The sequence below is a fragment of the Ambystoma mexicanum genome, chromosome 4p, assembly GCF_040938575.1.
Source record: "Ambystoma mexicanum isolate Mex_15411 chromosome 4p, UKY_AmexF1_1, whole genome shotgun sequence".
Lineage (NCBI taxonomy): Eukaryota > Metazoa > Chordata > Amphibia > Caudata > Ambystomatidae > Ambystoma > Ambystoma mexicanum.
In genome coordinates this window covers 412110380-412131111 of record NC_090927.1, presented here as the reverse complement: position 1 = coordinate 412131111, position 20732 = coordinate 412110380, and the positions used below count along the sequence as shown (strand labels likewise).

Here is a 20732-nt window from a genome sequence, read left to right as displayed (position 1 = left end):
AAGACAGAACCTAAAAGAGGTAAAATCCTTTCATCTTCAGATACTTTGTCCAGCTGACAAATAACTGAACCATGTTCCCATGTTAGTGTCCAGGAGAAAAAGGTTGTATTCTGTTCCTTTGTGCCGCTAGTACGAGCATAATGGACAAATAAATGGCATGCATACACACCTTCCCTTTATTAAATAATGTGCATGCACTGCTTTTTGTACAAGTGAGTTTTGTGTTTGTTTGATGCCACCATGCATTATATGTATCCAAAATTGTACTTTTAGTGCCACTGTATTCATTATTACAAATTGTCGTAGTGGAAAGAATTGTCATCATTTGATACTCTGCCCATCTGGCACACGACAATGGGCAGATAATGCATGTCACATTTTTCATAATTACATTGCCCTATATTCAAAACCAATGAAGTTACTGTTAATACGTTGACATTTACAAGCCAATTCATCAATCCAAACACCTAGTTAACACCACTCTATGAAGTGTACGTCAAAAGCTCAAAGCTTTGACAAATGTTTGCCACTAAGTTTTGTGTAAAACCCTTTTGGGTAGTGAAAAGAGGCTCCAACGCCTTGAGAAAAATCCAATTGTTCATTCCTAATCACTTTTTCGCCAATGTAACAAGCCCCAGGTGCTTTAAAATGCACTATTTGGCATTACATGCAAACATAAGTCTTAGGAGGTAACCTCCAAAGCCCTTGTCAAATGATATGTAAAGTCCGCCCTGTAATGACCAATATTAATATTTATGTAATTTTATTTCGCCATTTAGTTAGAAACATTTAAAACCGGTATCACATTTCATAAAATTCACATAGAACGCCCAAAGTAATAAAAAAAAAAACAACTTTAACATATTCAACCAAGCTAGACAGAAAAACCTGATCACTACAATTAATGACATAAAACAGAGCTTCCATTAATGGCAACGCCTATGCAAAACAGAGAAACAATGACAAATGAACAGAAAATGAGTCCAATCTTCCGATAATCCCATTTTGCAGGCACAATTTGTGCTTCCTCCTGCACACCTTCTTCATTTATTGAGGGGTGGGTAAATGTAAACGGACCATTAGCATCAGCCTCCTGCATGTGGGGATCTTATTTTACAGATTTCTCGTCACCATCTTATATGTGTACATAAGTCTGCATTTAAAGGTAAGGAGGTCAGTTTCTATATACCTGTCCCCACCGGACAAACTCTTGCTTTAAGAGCTATTTTGAGTTGACTTCATGTGCCAAATTTAGTTTTATCCCCCACCCCCTATTCAAATGGACAGTGCCTTACAACCCTTTCCCCCATCCATACCACAAGTACTTTTCTACTTTTCTTTACCTGTGGAGGCTTCAATCGTGCTTACGGTGACATTCACTTCATGATTAGCAGAAAATCCCAGATGTGCTTTTAAAAAGCTTAACTGGGCGGACACCTTCCAACTGAACACCCCTAATTCAACTCATGAGGCGTTACAATCATTTTTCTGCCAACTAAGAGCCAATATTTTCTGTTGAAATATGGATGTTGCTCACCATTTCATTTGATAGGCAAATTTGCTGATTGCGCACGAAAGGTTGGAGACCCCTGACCTACACCCTTCTCCATTATTCTGTTCTCCCCTCTTTTGATAAGGCCAATATCTGTTATTGCCAAGTTAGTCAAACTAATATACTTGACAAGATTTAAACCTTAAAAAATGCAAACTGTGCTACTTCTGACTCTATGGCATGTGCTGAGAGGATGATGACCAGGAGTCGAAGGATCACTATGGAGAAACAGAATGAGCACTCTAGCTTCTCAACTACTGAGAAAAAGATGATGATCAAGAGTCCAAGGATCACTCTGGAGAAGCAGAGTGAGCGCTCTAGCTTCTCAACAAACGTGATTGGCCCAAAGTAACTCCCTTTTCAAACGCGGGAGTTTATAAACATCCCACAGCTGAGATGCATCAGGATAGCGATCCTCCAAGGAGGAAACTGGTGAGCCGTGCAGCAGCAAAAGGACGAGAGCCAGCTGGAGGGAAGCCCAGAGAGGAGGAGAATGCGAGCTAGGTCTAATAGGCAAGTACTGCTCGCTTCACTCTTGTGTTGAACCTACAGGCATCCAGAGTAACGGCGAAGCGTCCCGGACAGAGGACACACCGCTGGGGAGAAGCAGACATCGGGAAAATAGCTGCAGAGCGCAACGAAACCTCGAAAATGACCAGAGCCTCCAGAGATGCAACAGCTGCTCAGGAAACGCTGGTACCTAACTAAAGTTAGCAAACAGGTATGTCAGTTACCCAAGTGGTGCTGGAGGTCTGGGGAATGAAGGGGGTGAAGAGTGAAGATGGATTAACAGGATCTGGGACCCTGGGAACAAAGTGCGAGTCTGGGATTTCCACCCATATGAGAAACTGAAACAAAGCCAAACAGTATATTGCGAGTCTGGGACCCGCACCCAAAAAGGGATAGTCCATGAGAGGAGGCGGTCTTAGCAGGAGAGATTCCTAAGCCAGTTTGAATATTGCAAGTCTGGGACCGGCACCCAAATAAGAAGTTCATGAAAAGATAACTGATTGGCAGCAGAGTGAACCAAGCAGTTATAATGCTTGCACCTGAAAAGAGGGAGAATCCATTAGAGGACATTTGCTTGGCAAGTAAGAAACCAAGCCTCTCAGAATACAGCGAGTCTGGGTCACACACCCAAAATAATTGAAGAATAAATTGTGCAAAGAAATCCTATCCTTGGCCAAAAGGAGTGTTCCAAGTTGGTGGGATAAATAGGAGAAGAATAAGAAGAATATTATTGAGAACTGCTTATTGACATTTGGTTAAGCAAGTACAAGCCTGGGAGGTTCCTAAAGGAAGGTTCAGGCCAGAGAGGCCCCATAAGGAGAGAAAACCTATAAGAGGAAATCCAGGGGAATGGATTCCTAACCTTGGGGTTCTATATTTCTTTATTGTCACCAATTGTGATTACTCAAGAGACTGGGAACTTTTCTGTTGATTGGGAGAAGGGATATTTTCTGGATTCATCACACAGCCCAATGCAAACACCTTGTGCCCCGAAGCATTCAGTCTCTTGCTCTCCCTGTCAGAGGGCAAAGAGGGGAAGGAGGCCATCTTGAGGCTGGCTGTTATGGCCTGAACCACCAAACTCTCAGGAAACGTCTGGTGAAGAGAAAAGCTAGACCCGATGGTGCCGAACAGTGTTTTTTGGCAAGTCTCAGTGCACCAACGGGACTGAAGCTGGTTCTTACGAGGCCTCCAACAACAGGGCCTGAACTGACCGGTTAAACTTGAAAGGGAAGTAAGGTCTATCTATGATGGCCCTCATGCAGGATGTCAATTAATTCAAAATAAACATTTGGCCTGGTGGGTGCCAACATGCTCATTGTGTCCACTACTTCCGCCATCATCTTCTGGAAAGAAGCATGAAGCTTTTCTGGAGTTGGCGCCTGAAGAATATCCAGCTCTGGGATGTGCTGAGAACGTTGGCCTCTGCATGTTAGAGGCCAGGACCATCAGATTCTCTCCCTCACATATAATTCATCGGGTCAGTTTCTCACCTTTATAGAGCATTAGGGTTACAACCCAAATGGGAAGAGATCACCATCCTCATGGAAGACTGCAGCCATCTTTGGCATAAATGTGCCCACTGGAAGCAGAACATATTCCTGAGGTGCACTGGCACCGAAGCAAACGAAGCCAGTGGCAAGTGTTTGACGCCTGAGAGTGAAGCTGCACAGCTTCTGTCTGGATCTCAGTCTATCAAAGCCAAGGCCGATGCCGAGCCTGTAAAATCCACAAACTTTCTGCCGCTCCTCCCCACACCAAAGAGAATGGTTCCATGGAAAATGTACAGATATAAATGTTCACTCTTGCACACATTTTGTGAATTAAACCCAGTGGGAAGCCATGGGACATTCTCACACACCACTCAACATTAGGCAATAGGTTTTGCTCTAGTCCTATGTGAAATGCTGCAGGAAGGAGTTGGACTAAGGATTATCGTGATATGAATGCTTCTAAATTAAACAAAAAGAAAAAAGGCCCAACTCTCCCTATTGAAAAGGGTATTCCCTACATAAGAAAAACTTGGGTGCTCGTCGTCAGGGTGGTTGTCCAAATGAAAACATCCTGTCCTCTGTCCAAAACTGCCTAACTCTGGGCCCTACAACTATAAACGCAAACAACATAAAGAACACCACGAGAATGAGTCCGTTCTCCTGGTTCACTGGTATCCACCTTGGGGATTGTGTTTAAAAGCCTTAACTAATAGTTCATGTTCCACAAAGATACAGAGTAACAGGAGGTTGATGTCATGAACCGCCGACTACGTCCATTCTGGAGTTCATGGTCCCTGACCCATAGAGGACTGCATTCCGTGATCCTTCCAACATGGCCGTTGGATACGAAATGCAGCTTACCAGCCTTTACGCGCTACCTTCAAATTCCTTCAAAACAGTTCCGCCCCCGCGGCTCTGCACGTCTCAACGCTACCGCTACTGAGTTCAGACGTGTGTTGTAGGAGTTCGCTCGGCTCTCCTTCCGTGTCCCGTTATCCCATTTCCTTGATTACTCCCCTATTCCATTCCCTTTCCTTAAACTTCCCTTTCCGCGCCTTTCTCCTGGAATCCTCCGGTGCTCGGGTCACAGCGTTCCATGCCTCCGACCTTAGATACGGTTTCCTTCCTGGTTCCCTGTCCTGGATATTGAACGCTACTTGGCGTAGGACTTGCAATCCTCATGCTGGAATCCGAAGACCTGCACACGGGCTTGTATAAATCCTAGACTGTATGAAAGAATACATCCAAGAAGGTCGCAAGCAAGGAGGAACAGGTGAGAAGGGAAGAGACTTGTGACAGATTGAGACTCCCAAAAAACAATACAAATACAGAGATGGAAGCCGCGGTGCAAGACCTCATGCGAGGTATGCAGGAACTAACCACTGCAGTCCAGAAACTTAAGGCAGAGAACGCTGCATTGAAGCAGTTAGTCTAATCTCGTGACGCTGCAGCTAAAGAAAGTGTCTTATTGGGAGGAGTAGTGGACAAACACGATGGCTCTTCAAAAACGCTCCATGCCTTCCTTGATTCATGTTTGGTACATTTTACCTTCAAGCTGTACTACTTTTCCACCCCAAGAGCAAAGGTGGGATTCATGATATCACATCTCACGGGCAATGCGCTGACCTGGGAAACCCCCCCCTAGTCAATTCGGGCGACGCACTACAGGATGATTATGATGGGTTCGTGGAAGCCCTAAAGGCCATGTTTGATAGCCCAGAACTAGTTTACAGTGCTGAAGAGAGACTACTCGAATTACAGGATATGCTCACATATGTAACCCGCTTTAAAGAATTGGTGAAAGAGGCCGATTGGACCCAGGAAGCCAGTTTCACCCTCTTTCGGAGAGGCCTAAATGATGAGATAAAGGACGAGCTAGCCAGGGTAGCCGGCCCAAGCTCCTTCAAAGCTCTCATGGACCTCTCTCTACAAATTGATTTCCGGATCCAGAGAAAAGGAGGACTAAATCAACATCCCCAAAGGCTGCTACTGACCTTCCATACAAACAAGAAACCACTGCATCTTCAGTCCCGGACCCAGAACCCATGCAACTAGGAGCCTTCCGAGGACCCATAATCCCCCAAGAGAGGATGCGTTGGATTAACACCGGACTGTGCATGTATTATGCCTCTGATAAACACCTTGTAAGAGAGTGCCCTATTGCACCACCTCGGCGTTCGGGAAACGCCAGCTCCCGATCGTAAGTGGGGCACAGTTTTGGGAGAAAGATGTCTGCTCCTCACCAATTCCTTCCTTGAACTCCCCAGAACAGAACAATCTTGTGATTTTACAGGCATACCTGTCACCTTCCAAGAAAGAGTCATACCCCATCCTGGCTTTAGTGGATTGCGTTGAAGCCATTGATGGGAGACTCCCGTCTTCAGGACCCATAACCCACCAAACCAAAGAGATTCTTCTTTCAATAAACAACCATCAAGAGAGGATTAGATTTGACATAATAAGATCTGACCACTATCCCATGGTTCTAGGCATGCCCTGGCTGCAGAAGCACAATCCCTTCATCAATTGGGCAGCAGATTCCTTGTTTCTTGGTTCAGAATATTGCATGTCCCATTGTTTATCTCCCACCACCTTACCAAGTCCCTTAGAAGACTTCCAAGAAACTCAACAATTTCCAGTAATTGTGTCCAACATTATCCGGATTCCCCAGGTTTACCAGTCATACTCAGATGTGTTCTCAACAGCCATTGTTCAGTCTCTTCCACCCCACAGACCTGAGGATTGTGTCATTGACACCGATCCTTCAGCAGTGATTCCCTTCGGCAGAATGTTCATCCTATCCGAACCTGTAAAAAGGGCCCTCCGGGAGTATCTGGACACCAACTTAACAAATGGAACGATTCGACCATCCAAGTCCCCAGCTGGAGCTTCCCTCTTCTTTGTTCCTAAAAAGGATTCCAAGGAGCTTAGGCCATGTTTGGACTACCGTGGCCTTAACCTATGCACCTTCAAGGACCGTTACCCGTTACCTCTTATTTTGGACATCCTGGAAGCTTTAAGGGGTGCAGTCATCTTCCCAAAACTGGATCTCAGGGGTGCTTACCATCTCATTCGTATAAAAGAAGATGATGAATGGAAAACAGCCTTTAGAACACCCTTTGGCCACTTTGAGTATCTGGTTATGCCCTTTGGACTTGCCAATGCCCCCGCAATTTTCCAACGTTTTATGGATCGGGTCTTTTCTGACATGTTGTTCCTTTTCGTCATTGTACACCTAGACAATATACTGATTTACTCCAAGGAACCTCTGAAACATGAAGAACACATTAAGGCAGTTTTACAGCGTTTACGAGAACATAAACTCCTGGCCAAACCTGAAAAATGCCTTTTCCATGTACCAACTGTTCACTATCTTGGATTTGTTCTTAGCCCAAAAGGTATTGGGATGGATTCTTCCAAAGTTGATTCCATCGTATCTTGGCCTGGCCTACCACTGTGAAACAAATCCAATCCTTCCTGGGGCTTGCTAACTTTTACAGGAAATTCATACCCGCATTTTCTGACATTGTGCATCCTATTGTCACACTATTGAAGGACACCCCCTTTCACTGGTCCTCAGCTCGAGACTCGGCGTTTCAACGGTTAAAGGCGGAGTTTACACAAGCCCCCATCCTGGCTCAACCTGTCACAGACCGTCCCTTCCTTGTCGAGAGTGATGCATCCAACCACGCCATTCGGAGCAATTCTGAAACAACAACTTGAGAACTTGATGACAAGATAGAACACCCCATAGCCTCTCTCTTGCGCACCTTGACTCCCAGTGAAACTCATTATTCCGTCCTGGAGAAGGAGTTGCTAGCCATTCGACAAGCTTTCACTGACTGCCGCTGTCTCCTTCTGGGTGCCAAACACCCGGTACAAGTCCGTACAGACCATCAGAATATTCAAGTCCTATAATCCCTGGAGTGCAGAAACAGCCGTCAAGCCCACTGGGCCTTCTTTTTTGCCCAATATCAATTTCAAATCCATCACTTTCCTGGAGCACATAACATCATAGCCGACGCCTTGTCCAGACATCCCGATTATGAACCCCTTGAGGACCGGACCTTTCCCAAGATGTTTCCCAACAAAATATTCGTAGCCCAAGCCATTACTATCCTGGAGGATATTCAAGCCAAGACTCAGTCCTCTGAACTGTGGAAGGAGTTTAAAGGAAACAATCGATGGAGTCTCAAGATAAAAGACGGATACCTATTTAAGGATACACAGCTAGCCATTCCCACTCCAGGGCTGAGACATAAGATCACAAACCTATGCCACGATACCCTCCATTCAGGACACCGTGGAATCTCCTGTACAGAGACAATTCTGGTGGCCAAGAATGAAAGATGACATAAGAACCTATGTTCAAACCTGTGCAGTTTGTAACCAGAATTAACATGATAACAGAAAACAAGCAGGTCGCCTACACCAACCAACAATACCAACAAAACCCTGGGAAATCATTGCCACAGATTTTATCGTAGAACTGCCTTCTTCTAGAGGATACATGACCATAATGGTTACCATTGATTTGTTCACACATATGGCTTATTTCACACCCCTATACAAATTACCATCCTCATCTGAACTAGCTGGGATTTTTTTAGAACACATCTTCCGGCTTCATGGTTTACCCTTGAAAATCATTTCCGACAGAGGGCCCCAATACATATCCCAGTTCTGGAAACAACTATGTCGGATTTTGGGGATCCAACGTGCCTTGTCCTTGGGCTATCATCCACAAACCAATGGAGCTACAGAACGAGTAAACCAAACCCTGGAACAGTATCTTTGCTGTTTCGCCACCAAAGTCCAGGATGATTGGTCACTCTTGATACCTGTGGCCGAATTCGCTTACAACAATTTGGATCATTCAGCCATCAAGACCAGCCCTTTCTACTGTAGCCAAGGATTTCACCCTTCAGTTTTACCATCCATTCTCCCACATCCTACCCCAGTTCCTGTGGTCGATTCCTGGATTGAAACACTGATCAATGTACACAAAGAAGCAAAGGAACACCTGGAAAAGGCCCGTAAAAGTGTTAAACAATATGCAGACACCAAAAGAAGGCCTGGTCCTTCTTATTCAATAGGAGATAAAGTCTGGCTATCTTCGAAACTCCTTCCTCGTCACTTACGTCCAAATAAATTGGCTTCCAGGTATTACGGACCCTTTTCCATAAAGGAGATTGTTAATCCAGTGGCCTTTCGACTCCAACTACCAGAGTCCTGGAAAAATATTCATCCAGTCTTCCACACTTCTGTTAAAACCATATGTACAGTCCACTCGAACTGCCCCAAGATCTACTCCAGAGATTGTTGATAACCAACTTGAATACGAGGTCTCTAGTATTTGTGACTCCAGGTACCGACGAAGTGAACTACAGTATTTGGTCGAATGGAAAGGATATCCTCCCAGTGAGCGCACTTGGGAACCCGTCTCTAACATGAATACCCCCCGGCTAATACGAAGATATCATCTTATCCATCCTGGAAAACCTTGAGGTGCGGGGCTTCAGAGGAGGAATGCTGTCATGAACCGCCGAATATGTCCGTTCTGGACTTCATGGTCCCTAACCCATAGATGACTGCATTCCGTGATCCTTCCAACATGGCCGTTGGATACGAAATGCAGCTTACCGGCCTTTACGCGCTACGTTCAACTTCCTTCAAAACAGTCACGCCCCCACGGCTCTGCGCATCTCAACGCTACCGCTAGTGAGTTCAGACGTGTGTAGGAGTTCGCTCGGCTCTCCTTCCGAGTCCCGTTATCCCATTTCCTTGATTACTCCCCTATTCCATTCCCTTTCCTTGAACTTCCCTTTCCGCGCCTTTCTCCTGGAATCCTCCGGTACTCGGGTCACGGCGTTTCGTGCCTCCGACCTTAGATACTGTTTCCTTCCTGGTTCCCGGTCCTGGATATTGAACGCTATTGGCGTAGGACTTGCAATCCTCACGCTGGAATCCGAAGACCTGCACACGGGCTTGTATAAATCCTGGACCGTACGAAAGAAGACATCCAAGAAGGTCGCAAGCAAGGAGAAACAGGTGAGAAGGGGAGAGACTTGTGACAGATGACTCCCTCCTCCTGTTAAGTGTGTCTGGCGATATCTTTGGCAACCTTTGCCCTAGTATCTGAATCAACAAAACTGTACTGGGATGCCAAAAGAATGACTCCCTTCCACTGGTTCACTTGACGTTTGGGCACCATGTTTCTTAAAAATTCTTATTAGGCTTTGCCTTTCTCGCCCTGCTTCTTCCAGAAGTAATTTAAATGACCCCCAATCTTCTACTTTCTGTGGTTCAATCACTTTTGGGTCCTCTTTGTAAGAATTTATGCGATGAGAAAGATTATTGCCAAGGCTTACTTTAATTTGTTTACTTTTAAAATAAGTATTGATATGAGGGAGACTACTCCTGAGTCTTTGGTTATCCATAATTACTGAGACGAGGGAGATTGCTTCCGAGGCTTTGGTAGGCTATGCAAATACTTACTGTAGCGAGGGAGATCACTCCTGATGCTTATTCCACTTTGCTTCCTCTCACAACAAGTACTGAGATGAGGGAGACCTCTCGCAAAGCTTTCTTCTCTTTGATAGTTTTAACCACAATTACTGCTATGAGAGGGATCACTCCTGATGTCTTGATAAGGTTGGCAGGAAATACTGAGATGAGCGAGATCACTCCCGATGTTTTCATTAGCTTGGCAAGGATAACTGAGACAAGGGACACCAATCCTGATGCTTTGGTCAGCTTTACAACAATTACTAAGACGAGGAAGATCACTCCTAGTGCTTTGGTCAGTTTTACAATTACTGAGAAGAGGGAGATCACTCCTGATGATTTGATCAGTTTTGCAACAACTACTGAGACGAGGCAGGTCCCTTCCAATGCTTTGATCAGCTTTGCAAAAATTACTAAAACGAGGAAGACCACTCCCAAATCTTTGATCAGTTTCCCAGCAATTACTAAGACGAGAAAGATCACTCCCAATGCTTGAGATGAAGGAGCTCACTAGCCATGCTTCATCAGTTTTGCCACAATCATTGAGAAGAGGGAGATCACTCCCGATGGATTTGTTATTCTGCCACAAGCCCCTACTGGATCTACCATGGATCCTGTTTCCTCTTTCTTCCTGGGACCACATCTCTGGTTCTTACTCAGATATCTCTTTTGCTTTGGCCACTCGCCGCCAACCTTTCCTTGCTTCTCTAAGCCTCGCTTTGGTCCTGCAGTTCCTCCAGTTCACAAATATCAGTGTTAAATGACCAACCGGTCCACCTCGTTGAGGTCACGCCACCATTAGCCGAATCCTCTCTTCTGCATTGGGCGGGCCGCCTAGTTCCTGAGGCTTCCTCTGACCTTCCAGCTATGTCCTCTCTACCAAGGACTTGTTTCTCCATCTCGCGTATTAGCTGCCGGGTTAGAATTTCACAGGCAGGTGCGTCTTCAATTTGGCTTCTCCCTGGTTTCCCTGGTTCCCTTTTTTCGTGCCCTCCTTTGTCTGATTTTATGGCTGGTAGCTGGGTCCTCCCCAGTCCCTCGTCTGTATTCATAATGCACTCTTTAGGCCTCCTCTGAGCCATCTCTTCCCAGTACTTGTTATATCACAAGAAGGAATAGTTTGTATAACTCATGTAATAATCTTCTTCACAGTATTTCCATAAGACAATTAAGTTTTAAAGGAGGAAAGGGAGGAGTGTCACAATGACATACAGTGGTACTATCAGCAGCTTTTCTCCCAGACCTAACGGATTTTGGGGATTCAAAGGTAAGTGGGTTAAGGAGTTTCACCATCGCCCTGAGGGAAGTCCCTCCCTGTGAGGTCCTCCTGCTTTTTACAAACCCTAAGGGGAATATCAGGTAGTGGCCTCACCTCTCTAGCCTCACACAGAAGTGACGTGATACCATTATTCGTGACACCTATCAACATGCTTTGGGTAAGAACTGCAAGTCTAAGGGCTACTGTGCCATTGAGATATAGAACAGGGAACTAAAGCATTTCTTGGAAGTGCTGACATGAATAGCTTTCCAACAGAGGAATATTGAATATGGAGCTGCAGGACACACTCAATGGGATCTGGGGATGACTGATTCATAAGCCAAATGTCCCTGGAGTCCTTTTCGCAACTAAATTCTCCAGAGGGAACAGACCAATTGAGATTAAAGTACCAAACAATTTCCCAACAAGACAAATGATGAGTAACAGAGTAATGGAACTGACAATGGTGGCAAGATTATTGGGCTAGCAATAAAGGACAAAGATTTATTATTTTGAGGTGACTGAGTTTAGTGTTTATGTAAAATGTATATAGTGCAGCAACTCATATCCACTTAGTAGCTTTTACACATGCTTTAATCGTTCAACTTATGCAACATGGAAATAGTGAGAACTCTCAATATCTTGGTTGGTTGCATGCGCAGACATGTTTCGGGGTCTGCGAGAAGTCATATCATTGGGTATTTTGCAGTCCTCTTCAGGTAAATTGACCAATGCATGGACAAAAAAGGCATCCCATTTCCCCTTATTCTTTGAAGAAAAGGAAATACAGCTTTTGGTCAGCAGATCTCGAAGTCCATGAATGCCTAGATTGAGTAAATTTAACCATCTCGCTTAAGGAGCAACTGCAATATAAACACAAAATCACAGAACACAGTTCACTAAAATGTTTTCATTTTAGCGTTTCCCCAGACCTATGCAACACTCTTTAACCTTTGTGGCTCTGCCTGTGTTTATTCTGACTACGGGGGAAAACGTCCTTTTGAGCACATAAAGCGTGGCACACCCGACACCACCTCTCACAGCAGCCTCATGATCCTGGCTTCATCCCCTGGAAATATCTCTTTTTACCCAAGAACAACATCAATGCGCCATTCTGCCTTACTGTCAGGCAACTTGGACTCTTAACTGCTCTCCATTCCGCGTATGGATGCTGGTGTCTTCCGTGGAGGATTCAGCGACCCGGATACCAGTAAGACTTCAACTCTCGGCATTCTTCTGTGTTACGAGATCAGTGTACGCCATGCAACACGAAAGTCCTGAGCAGTTAAAGCACTTGGAGAAGGCTGTCTCTGTGCTACTCAACATTGCTGAGTGGTGACTTTGTATTATATCTGTATTCTCTCTTGACCCCCGATGTGATCCTTGGCCTGTTTTTGGACTGTCTCGGCTCAACGATATTCTGTACCTCGTCTCTCTTGGATTGACTTTTGTTACCGAACCGGTCTGTTTTCTGAACTTCTGTTCTTTTGTCTGCCCGATTGCATTCTTCCTCTACAGAGTGTTTAAGAGGTCCATCTTTTGGTGCTATCTGGATAAACTATCGCCTGATTGTCTGTTCACCTTGTCTGCTTGAGGCCGTTAAGGAACCTTGCCATCTTCCCGTTCTCTTTGGATCTCCTACTTTGTTTAAAGGCGACCCTGTGCCGTTGGGTTTTAGCTCCTTGCGAACATTTGGACTTGTGGGGTGGGATACGTCCGTGCTTGGAACGTCGGCCGGGAGTCTTATGTATGGACTTACCTTTCGAAGCATTTTTTCTGGAAATTCAACACCTGCTGAAAGATCAAAATCTGGTACGTGGTTTTCTGGAGTGGAAATGCTAACGGTGTAACAGGAGGGAATGAAGGTTATTGTTGTGTGTTGTTTTTCCTTTCCCTGCAGAACTTGGCAGTTCAGTGTTCCACTGGAGCATCCAGTCCTGAGAGGCATCGGTTCCTGGTGTCACTTTCCGCCTGATAGTTCGGTCGGGCAGTTTAGTTCCTTCTCTGCCTACCGTAATATCAGGAGAAAAGTCTCTTCTGTCTACTGGAATTCTGTTACAGGAGTGTACTAAGCTAAGTAGGTTTGCCGTATCTGACACTTCAACCTATGATATGCCTTAATGCCAGCAGACCTCCCAGCAACTGCAATTATTGTTCCGTATTTGGTGGTGTGGCATCTCTTATAGGAGCTCTCCCTTATTACCTTGCAGAGCAACCCATACTCCAAAACTCAACGCAAGTATCTGCTGATACAGAATGGAGAAGAGTTTACCTGTGAAATGACTGGCAGCGGATTCACACGTAGCTTGGTTCCAGACAGTTTCCCATTCAAAGTATACTGCTAAGCATCGAAAACCAACAGTTCACTTGGGCCTCTACTCTTCAACCAGTGTATCATGGTGTCTGGAAACCTACAATGTCCATTAACTGGCACATGCTATCACCATTCTATTTCATCACTTGTCTCATCATTCACTGTAATATGGGCCATCCCGACGAAGTTAAGTACGAAGGTTTATTTCAGCAGAAGCAGTTCACACTGCAGGGCTGTCCTAATCTTCAACTGAAAGCAACAATTATGCATTGTTTATTCTAAACATAACAGCCAACGCTGATGAAGCACAATGTTTAATTATGCTGATTCCAAATATAATCTTCCATTATAACACAGCATTGGTATACAGTCAGACATGTGTCTAGTTTAGTGAATAAATGAAAGACACACATAGGTAACCTCTAACAATTAGCATGACAAAGAGGTATCGGAAATAATCAAGGAATCTTAAAAAGATCGCTGACACAGGAAAATGGGGATTTTGTATGATTGATATTCTAATTAAGTTAAGGGTCACACAATTTAAAATATGCGATGGCAAAACTCCACGTAAAATCCTAATAAGATGACAACAAATTCACAAAATCGGATTGAAACATGGACAAAAATAGAATGTAAATATAATAATACACAGCTTACCCATATCCCCTTTGTGGAAGACACTCCAGAATATCATAACAGAGTGAGAGCTGGTCATCTCGTTCACAACTGTAAATGCATTCCAGAGCAATTACCATTAACTCATCCTGATCAGGTATTATTTTTTGCTGACACTGCAAAAGAAAACATGTTTTGTTTAATGATAATACCACCAACATTTTTTTGTCAGTTTACATCACATTGCAATATCAAGCATAGTAGAAAGATAAAGCCATCGTTAAGCAGCGATAAAACTAACTTGGTTTATATTTCTGCTAATTACATTTGCTATATTGAAAGCAATACTCATGAATGAAATAATGTGTATAATTGGGGATTCATTTATAACCCTCAAGATTCATACAAGCAAGATAAACCGTGCCTAGCAAGACACTGATCAAATAAAAAAGAACAAATACATCAGCATCGGCAAATTCTTCAAATTGGTCTTTCAACTACGTATATGTAGTGTCTTCAATGCCTTCCAAATGTGTATGTCAGCCACTTTGCTGTGATGTCATGAGTGAGTGTTAGAATACATGCATATTATGGAAGGTGCTTTCCAAGTGGTAGGGACCAGTGGGTTTCTCCTTCCCCTTTACTTGTAATCTGTGTAGCCAAGACCTGCATTAAGGAACCCACTTCTACCCACCTCAGTCTTAACCTTTCTATCACTGCCGTATGCTATTTCCATTTCTAAAACAAAGTAATGTATAATATCAGAATGCATGATGTCAGCAAGTTAAACACATGTTCCTCTGTTGTCATCTATTGGTAGCCCATCAGCAGGTTTAAACAAAGGTGGGCAGAGGCACATCAGTGCCGTCTCCGACGTCACTGGCCTCGTTCCCCTTTCCAACCCCCTCCAGTCACATCATCTCCCGATCACGTAGTTGAGTTACAGATGCGAAGCGTTGGTAAGACAGTAAAGCCTGGTAGCCAAGTGCGAGTCAGCAACAGTGCTCCATTCCCAAATCCTGGGACTAGTTAACCAAGTAAAAAAGAGTTTTGCTAACAGCTTAAACAGTTTGCTGCTCCATGAAAAAACTGTAACAGTTTGGCCAGCAGCCTGCACAGCAAAGCCATTGCACAGAATTCTAAAAAACAAAAGCACTTTATATTTACCAACTGATTACAGAAATACCTCGAAAGAAGTACAGCAAATATGAAAGTGAAACCGGGACAAAGTGCTAATGATTTGCATGTGATTAATGAGGGTTGTTTTGGTCATTTGGGGAGGAAGAACTTTAGTCTACTAAAAGTAGGCCTTTGACTAGCAAGATGGCCACGAGACGACTGTAGAGAGTCTAGACCACTAAGCGATCTGCAGTATGGTACTGCAGGACTGGAGGAGGAGGCGGAGTAAAAGTAGACTACCCAGAGATTAGAGGCATTGGTGCGAGCTCTGAGTAAGATGTAGCTGCCAAGAGCTTGGCATGTGAGAGTGCAGCAAGATTAAGAACGTGGCAGTTGTGCAAATTGGGTCCAGCAGGTCTGTAAATCCACCCAGAGGAGAAAGTTCTGTACAGATGGCGAGTGGGACAATCATATTGTAAACCAAAACATGTCACGATAAAATCCAAAAATGACTAGATTTTTCTGCACACCAAGTGTTTCTGTACACTATTTATTCGACAAATTTGTAAACATTGATAATCGTAGAACCTCTTAAAAACAAAAAAAAATGTCATTACATTGCATAGAATAGCATCACATCACCATGTATTAATGGATGATTATGGTGTTTCTTGCATCCAATAACACAAGCCTCAATGTGGTTAAATCCCTCAATCATAAATTCTATCAGTGTTCATATGACTTAGTTGTATAGTATGTTGACACATTGGGGGTCATTACGAGGTAGAAGGTAGTCATGCCGCTATTAGAGGCATGCCTACCCCCTTACCGGGTACCGGGTCCGAGTTCCTTGAATGAGGAATTACCGGGCCATTCCGACCTTGGAGGTCCCAGTAATTCCTTATTCAAGGAACCCATTCCCATTCGAGCCCCCATAGGGCTCAATGGGAATGGGGAGGGTGCTAACAACGGGCCCGTTATTAACGGGCCCGTTGTTAGCACCCTGGTCTGCTTGCGGAACCCGCTAAGGGCGTCTGGTAAAACTAGGTGTCCTTAGCGGGTTCCCGCGAGCAGACTCGTAATGAGGCGGTAAGGGGTTGACGGCTACGGCACCTTTGCCGGTGCTGTTAACCCCTTACCGCCTCACTCGTAATGACCCACATTGTGTTTCGGTCCTCTGGGAGCTTATTATCTTACGGCTCCTACCTTTTGTGGACCTTTATCAGGGCGAGACCCTTTTCGACCACAGTGAATGTCTTCTCATGTGTACTTAATACACATGGGAATTGCAGGTGAGAATGAATTATAAAAACCCATTAGAATATGTGCAGGCAGATCAGTCAAAAACCAAACAAGCATATTGCCCCAGTTAGAATACCTATTCATATGACGCTCTTATTTTCCTGATGTGAATAGTACATCATTATTTATTTTTCATTTACATTTCATTTACATTTCACAAATGTACATTGTTATAAAGAGACATCAATCCATAGGATAGGTAGTTTGGAACACATGATCTGGGAATGCAATGAGGTACATGCTCTATGGAGCGAAGTGGCAAAAGTGAATGTCCATCAGTATTACTTAAATGAACAGTAATGCTTGTGAATAAACATAGTTGAGATCCAGCCAGAGTTACTGACTGCACTCCTTATCTAAAGCAACTAAACGTATATGACACTGGCAGTTGTCCACTCTGGGACACCCCACACAATTTACCTCACCACCATTAACTCGCGCAGGCTGCCTGTTAGGGGAGTTTTCCCAAAGTCCTCTGAAAGTAGGACTTCACAAAACTATTGCAGTGGTTTGTAGATCCCAACTCTTAGTATCAGTCCGTACTACTCATGGAACCTTGGTAGAGTGGCAGAGCAGTCAGGTGTATCATAAGAGGAAGATGTGAGCTGTCAGTAAGTACACTCAACCTAGTTAGTAATGCAAATCAAAGAAACACTTAAAATATATATTTATGATATTTACACAATCATCTTTAAATACTTAGTACATCGACCCAAAACGCATACGATTTTTCAAAGGCCACTGCTTAGTTTATAGTTGCTCGTGGTTACGTTAGTAACAGCTTTTGACAGTAATGACAGTTCTATCGCATTATCGATAATAACGTGCACTCGCAAATCTTAGCAGAAATACAGTGACATTTACTTTGCATACACATTTAAGATAGCGACTTTTGGGAAGGAAAATAGTTGGTTAGTGTTGTACTAGCAAGGCTTAAGGTTCTAGAGGCAGTTTCTTCACACAGCAAGTCTTTTAAGTTCCAAAATGCAACCCTAGCTAAAGGCAATTCGGAGAGGGCTTAAAGTTTTGATAAGCAGTAGAATACGAAAGGTTCCTGTGGATACTTTAGAGTCTCTACTCTTTAAGCTGTAGTAAGATTAAACCAACGTTGGAGACCCTGTTAAGAACTCGCTAAAGGGACACAAGCAGCAGCTAGAGTCAGAGGTAAGAGGAGGGTACCCTGGATACCTCTATGTACACTCGAAATCTCTGGAGCGACTTCACGGATTAAGGTAAGCAATACCTTTTCCCCCACAGTACCTTAGGTTAGAGGAAAAGATTGTGGCTGGATTCTCCTCAATGTTGGAGCGCTGGACCCCACCACTGGTGGGGGGAGGGGGGTGGATACCAGCTCCAGCGAATACCTTCCTCTACATTCGAACACGCTAGGACCCCAGAGGCGAGATAGTTGGATTGGGGAGGATACGAACAACTCAGGGAGGCACCAATAAGTCTACAGCGCAGTCGTAACTGCAGATTTCTTACTGGTTGCGAGGGAGGACGGTGCCCTGCCACCAAATACTAGAACTGTATGGCGCAAAATAGCGCATAGATACCTACAATCAATATGTCAGCTGGAAGAAGTGGAGGTGATTATCTACCTCCTACGAGAGCTACGCAGGGCGGTGAACACAATGTAACTCAGACCTGCACCCAAATTCTCTCACCCTCTCTGACTCGGCTGGAGGAGGCAGCATTTCCTATCGCTCTGCCACGACAACACACCTGTGTCGATGCGGTGTTAGACAACTTAGTCCCGCGATCGAAATCTGCGGCCCTATTGCCAACAGGCGTCTATCTCGCCTCTGGGTTACTGCAGTCAGATCGAAACATGGGCAAGGACAAAACAAAGAAAACGTCTACACAAAGCACCATGGACCAATTTGCAACCAATGCCTCCACCACAATGGTAGACGCTGCGCCACTGACGGTATCCTCCTCCACTGTTGAAGCCCTAACATTGAAAGATGTGATGGCTGCCATTGCCAACTCTCGCTCCTCCATGGAAAAAAAGATGGACAGCATCTCGGCTGAGGTGTCCTTCCTTCGTCACACCTCCAAAAATTATCCTCCCACACCGGAGAAGTGGAACAACTTATCTCGAAAGTGGAAGATGACCTCGGTGGGGTACACCAACAACTTTCACAGACATGACATGTCTGAAGTCCTTGGAGGCGCGAGTTGAAGAGGGTTAAGGGAGCTTGCGCCGTAATAATATTTGTATCCTGGGACTTCCAGAAAACGCAGAGCTACCTGGCATGGAGTTCGTTCTGGAAGAATGGTTGGCAGATCTCGTGGCACCAAAATCCTTTTCTAATTTCTTCTCAATAAAAAGAGCTCAACGAATACCAGCAGGAAGACCGACCCAGATGGCTCTCCAAGAACTGCCATAGCAAAACTTTTAAATTACTGTGATAGGGATGCAATACTACAAATGGCCCGTGCGAAATGGACGATTACTTATAATGGTTCCAGAATTGCCTTCTTCCCCGATTAGAAACGTGTCCCAGCAAGTACAGTTGCCAGCCCCGTACACTGGAGACAATTTGCTTCAGATTATGGAAATGCAGGAAAGAGCACCTAAGGATGAAAAGGATTTCTGGCAAAGAGGGGATGTGCCGTCTTGCCCACAGATTTTCTGTGGAGACAGTTTACAGGAAAGGAAATCATGCCTGTAGAACACTTGTGTATAGGCACGTTATAAATGCCATATCATATCATAACTGCCTCTTATGGCTCTAGAGCAACTACATTATTGCATACTTCTTTGTGACAAATGGCAAAATAGCTCCAGGAGGAATGGTTCATACCAAACCTCCAAGAATAGGTAAGTAGATTTGAAGGGAACTATATAGTTTGTAGGGAATGTAATCCTGAAAAACACCTTGAAGACGGTAAGAGGAATTTTGCCCAGGCACTCTGGACCATTTCGGGAGCTCCTTATTGATTTTACTGTGTCATGATCACATCCAGGGTTTCTGGTTTAGATTCAGGAGTTCAGGTCAGGCAGGATTCTTTGTATAGATCTGTAGGCTCTAGATGGGTTTTAGCATGACAAACATGGCATTCTCACAGTCCACAGTATTAAGTTAACCATAGACTTCCATAGAAACTCAATTTTATCCCAATATCCCTAAAATGGCCGCCCTTTGGGTCACTGATAAGTTTTAATAGAGAACCAGACATTGCGCATGGATGCTATAAAAGCCCTGCCTCTGCAGTAACGCGAGCTTCGCATTAGGTTCGCTGACAGTGGTGTAACGCTGCCAGCGCTCAGCTCCCAGAACCTGCAGAATAAAAGAAAAGTAATGTTAATAACCTGAAACTCTCACAGAATATCTACGGGCTACAGACTAGCATTAACTGACCAAAGTCTGCACCACTGCAGTCCTCCAACAGAAGATGTTTCTTCCGTCATAGTTCCCAGTTCAGTCATCAGCATTCGTTCACAGCCGCAGCAACATTCCAAGGTTTTACGACTTTCGAAGACCTGCAATACAAAAGGTACCATAGTTAAATAATGAACATTATAGAATTAAAGATAAAGGAAAATACTTACGTGCATACGTACCTGAAGTTCCCATGAGTTTTTCCTCACAGTTAAACGCTGCGCTTCACAGAAGAAGGCTGTAGTTTTTTAAATGAACTTAAGCCGTGCAGCGCTCTTTTCCCTGATACACGCGCATACTTACCACAATAGAAAAACCTTATCAGGTTACCGAAGACACCCGTTTTGTGCGCTTCAACTATAGCAAGCGCGCCAACTTACCACAAGTAAAGGTTTTCATGTTTTTGCCTTGATAACGCAGATTTCTGCAGTTAAATCTTATTCCTCAGAGAACCTGCAAAAAGAAGAACAAATTATTTAAGTCAGCAAAAGAGATCTCTTCAACTTTAGAATGTTTTTCCTCAGAGACATTTGCCTTTCCCCTTTGTTCCGACATGAGACATTTATCATACATTAAGTGACTTACCTTCAGAGACTTACCAGAGTTCAACAGCATCTTAGTCTTCTGAACCTCCAACATCTACGCGCCCCTGTGTGATTGCAGGATGGAG

At 44.3% G+C, this 20732-nt stretch overlaps 1 protein-coding gene across 3 annotated transcripts in view; it reads right to left on the bottom strand.

The window, feature by feature from the left end:
* Positions 1 to 20732, bottom strand: part of NBAS (NBAS subunit of NRZ tethering complex) — a 3456930-nt gene that overhangs the window by 2297148 nt on the left and 1139050 nt on the right. For all 3 annotated transcript variants that reach the window (XM_069605942.1, XM_069605943.1, XM_069605944.1), the window contains exon 26: positions 14295 to 14428. In XM_069605942.1, coding sequence (XP_069462043.1) covers positions 14295 to 14428 — 134 coding nt within the window. The remainder of the gene's footprint in view (positions 1 to 14294; positions 14429 to 20732) is intronic.